The sequence below is a fragment of the Limulus polyphemus genome, unplaced genomic scaffold (genome assembly GCF_000517525.1).
Source record: "Limulus polyphemus unplaced genomic scaffold, Limulus_polyphemus-2.1.2 Scaffold13941, whole genome shotgun sequence".
NCBI lineage: Eukaryota > Metazoa > Arthropoda > Merostomata > Xiphosura > Limulidae > Limulus > Limulus polyphemus.
The window spans coordinates 1-3517 of NW_013679551.1; the positions used below are offsets into that span (position 1 = coordinate 1).

The 3517-nt window shown below is 33.5% G+C and overlaps 1 protein-coding gene across 1 annotated transcript in view; it reads right to left on the minus strand.

The window, feature by feature from the left end:
* Window positions 1–279: 279 nt before the first annotated feature.
* LOC106477286 (axin-1-like) overlaps window positions 280–3517 on the minus strand; it is a gene marked incomplete at its 3' end in the record, with an annotated part of 6328 nt that continues 3090 nt past the window's right edge. Inside the window, exon 2 of the mRNA XM_013937874.2 lies at window positions 280–1240. Coding sequence (XP_013793328.1) covers window positions 280–1157 — 878 coding nt within the window. The remainder of the gene's footprint in view (window positions 1241–3517) is intronic.

The following is a 3517-nucleotide window of genomic DNA, read 5'->3' on the forward strand; positions in this document are numbered from 1 at the left end:
ACTGTTTTTATTTCCACAATATATAATGTAAACACACATGTCATTACTAGTTAGAGAAAACATCTAGCCACTGTTTTTATTTCCACAATATATAATGTAAACACACATGTCATTACTAGTTAGAGAAAACATCTAGCCACTGTTTTTATTTCCACAATATATAATGTAAACACACACATCATTACTAGGTAGATATGTATCATCTAATTATGTTTTTACTTTCAGAAAGTTCAAAGAAACCCATATCATTGACAAATTAGCACAGAAAAAGAAACTCACCCAGCATGAGACTCGTACGGAACACGATCAGTTCGCCCTCTTAACTTCATTCTTGGTTTTACTGCTTCACTTGTTAACAATGACATTTTTGAAACTTGTTCTATACAGAGCTCTGTATCTTCGTGTAGTGTTGGCAGAGTATCTTGTCTAGATTCAGGCTCACTGCCAGTTGAACTAGATGATCCAGAACTACAACTGTGCTTCTCAGACTGCAAATGGCCATAATTCTGTAATGAGTGAATGTAACCAAGAAATAAATCTGACTTCAAGAAGTTTGGGTACACAGTCTGAGACATCACTTGCTCTACATCTCTTTGTGCTTTATCAAAAATTGACTGTTCTAACCCAAGCTTTTGTTCTATTTTGTCAGTTATTTCCTTGCGAGTTTCTGGATTAATCTGCACAACAGCAGACCTAATGAATTTTTTGTAAATAACTCGAATCAACTGGTGAAGGTAGCTGGTACTGGTGTTGGTCTTTTTTATTCCCTCACACGCTAACCAAAAGTCAAGACACTCACGACAGTTTTCCTCAGTGAGGAATTTTTTGAACAAGTTAATTCCCTCCAAGTCTCGAAGCAAAAAGGAAATATCCCGACTCCAATTAAAACATGGTGGTGTGACTGAAGAAAAATCTCTCTCACATGGATAATGTTCTTCAGCCCTTTCTTGAATATGTTTTGCTTCTTCCCTGTCATTACATTTAACCCTCTCCTCACTATCATCCCTACTGTTGCTCTGACTCTTCCGAGTAGTCTTGTGTCCACACTTTCTATCACCAGTTGTGAACTTAAATCCATTAGTTTGCTGTTTAGGTGAAGTCTCTTTCTTTATAGTGAGAGGGGCTAAGTGGTCATCAGACAGTGCCTCATCACTCATTCTGTGGTATTTCTTCTTGGAACCACATGTTTCTAACACGTAAGCTCTTATCTCCTACAGATAAACATATTACCAGATCCAACCTGTAAGAAGGCAGAAGTAGTAAACATGTAAAAAACAATAACTGGTACAGTACAAAGAGAACATGTACAAAACAATAACTGGTACAGGACAAAGAGAACATGTACAAAAAACAATAAGGCATCTTAACAGTGAAGTAAATTAAATGAGTTACAGACCCTGGAGTTAAGAGAATATTCAGCCAACAAACAAATCTTTTACAGTGATAAAGACAGAAATTTTATGTTACAAGAGATAGTTTTCATCAACAATAAAACTTGCAATGAGAAACGCCCTTAAATGGTGTTAGCAAACAAGCTTAGAATACAAGGACAGAAAATACATAACAAAAAAGCTTTAGAATGATGAGACAAAAACATGCATTCCATTAAGTAGCTTTGAAGAGTAATTAAAACATTTATATATAAAAACAAGCTGTAGCCTAAGAAAACAATACAGTGAAAGTTGACTCACAATCTGAACATCTGTGGATTATATATACATTAGCATCAACAAATATGTTGTAAACTAAGGAAACAAATAAGGTGAAAGTTGACTCACAATCTGAACATTTGTGGACTATATATACATTAGCATCAACAAACATGTTGTAAACTAAGGAAACAAATAAGGTGAAAGTTGACTCACAATCTGAACATTTGTGGACTATATATACATTAGCATCAACAAATATGTTGTAAACTAAGGAAACAAATAAGGTGAAAGTTGACTCACAATCTGAACATTTGTGGACTATATATACATTAGCATCAACAAATATGTTGTAAACTAAGGAAACAAATAAGGTGAAAGTTGACTCACAATCTGAACATCTGTGGATTATATATACATTAGCATCAACAAATATGTTGTAAACTAAGGAAACAAAGGTGAAAATTGACTCACAATCTGAACATTTGTGGACATTAGCATTAGGTTTGGTAAGGACACCCTAGCTCCACTAGTTGAATCTGGGAGATAATTTACATTGGGAAGTTCTGAGGAACAGTGTTCTGGAAACAGTGCAACAGGTGAACCAAGTTCCCTAAACTTTTAAATGCAAACCGACCCCAATTTATTCAATCCAAATGAAATTTCTTGTAGAGAGCACTCATGTTTTAACATAATTAGGAAAAATAGAAATAAAATACATTATCTCACCTGTTATTTATTTTCAGTATCAGAATGATACAAAAAAATATATTTTAAAACCTTTCTGTAGATCACTGTTTGGAAATGTTTAAAATAATACTCCATCTAGCAAGCTCCGATATTTTGTATTTAATTTTTTTTATGTATATCAGTACTGTTGGCCAAATCTTGTGTCCATGAATGTGTTTTGAAAAATTTCTTTCCAACAATCAAACTTATTTAATTAATTGACATCTCACATCAAATTCAATAACGAATATTACCTTCAGGTTAACGGTACTGCAATGGGTACCAAAATGACTCCCAATTATGCCAACATTTTTATGGGTCATATTGAAAGCCATCTTTTACAACTAAGACCTGTAAAACCTCGTACATGGGCCATTACATACAACTAAGCCCTGTGAAACCTCATACATGAAAATGTTACATAGATGACATTTGGACAGTCAGTCTTAAACAACTTAAAGAATTTATCTCACATACAAACTCTTTTCACAAAACAATCAAGTTTACCTTTGATTACTGGTCTACCCAAATTAACTTTCTTGATGTCACTGTTTTTATAAATGACAGAATTTTATACATTAACTTGTACAAAAAATTTAAAGACAAACCACAATACTTTCAGTATAAAAACTGTCACCCTCCTCAAGCTAACCAGAACATTACCTACAGTCAAGCTCTTAGAATAAAGACAATATGCTCAGATGAAACAGACAACAAGGATCTAAAACAAACCATGTTACAAAGAGGATATAAAGATACCAAAATTGACAGACAGATCGAAAACGCTAACAACACTCAGAGCAAAAACATCCGAAAAACAGAACAATATTAAAGTTTCAAATAGAATTGCTCTTATTATTGCCTATCAGCTTAAATTCAGAAATGTTTCATGAATTCTGAAAAAACATTTTTATCTCCTACAACAGAATGATCGCCTCAAACAGATATTTCCTGAAGTTCCTGTTGTCTTCGTTCCAAAAAAAGCAGAACTCTAACAGATATCCTTGTTCACACAAAAGTGAATTACATCCACCAACAAATGGTTTTCATTTATGTAATAAAGCTCGTTGAATAGAGTTGTTTAAACATTTGTTTAACAACAAGTAAAAGCTTGGAATGGTCTGTCCTTTCATTGGGAA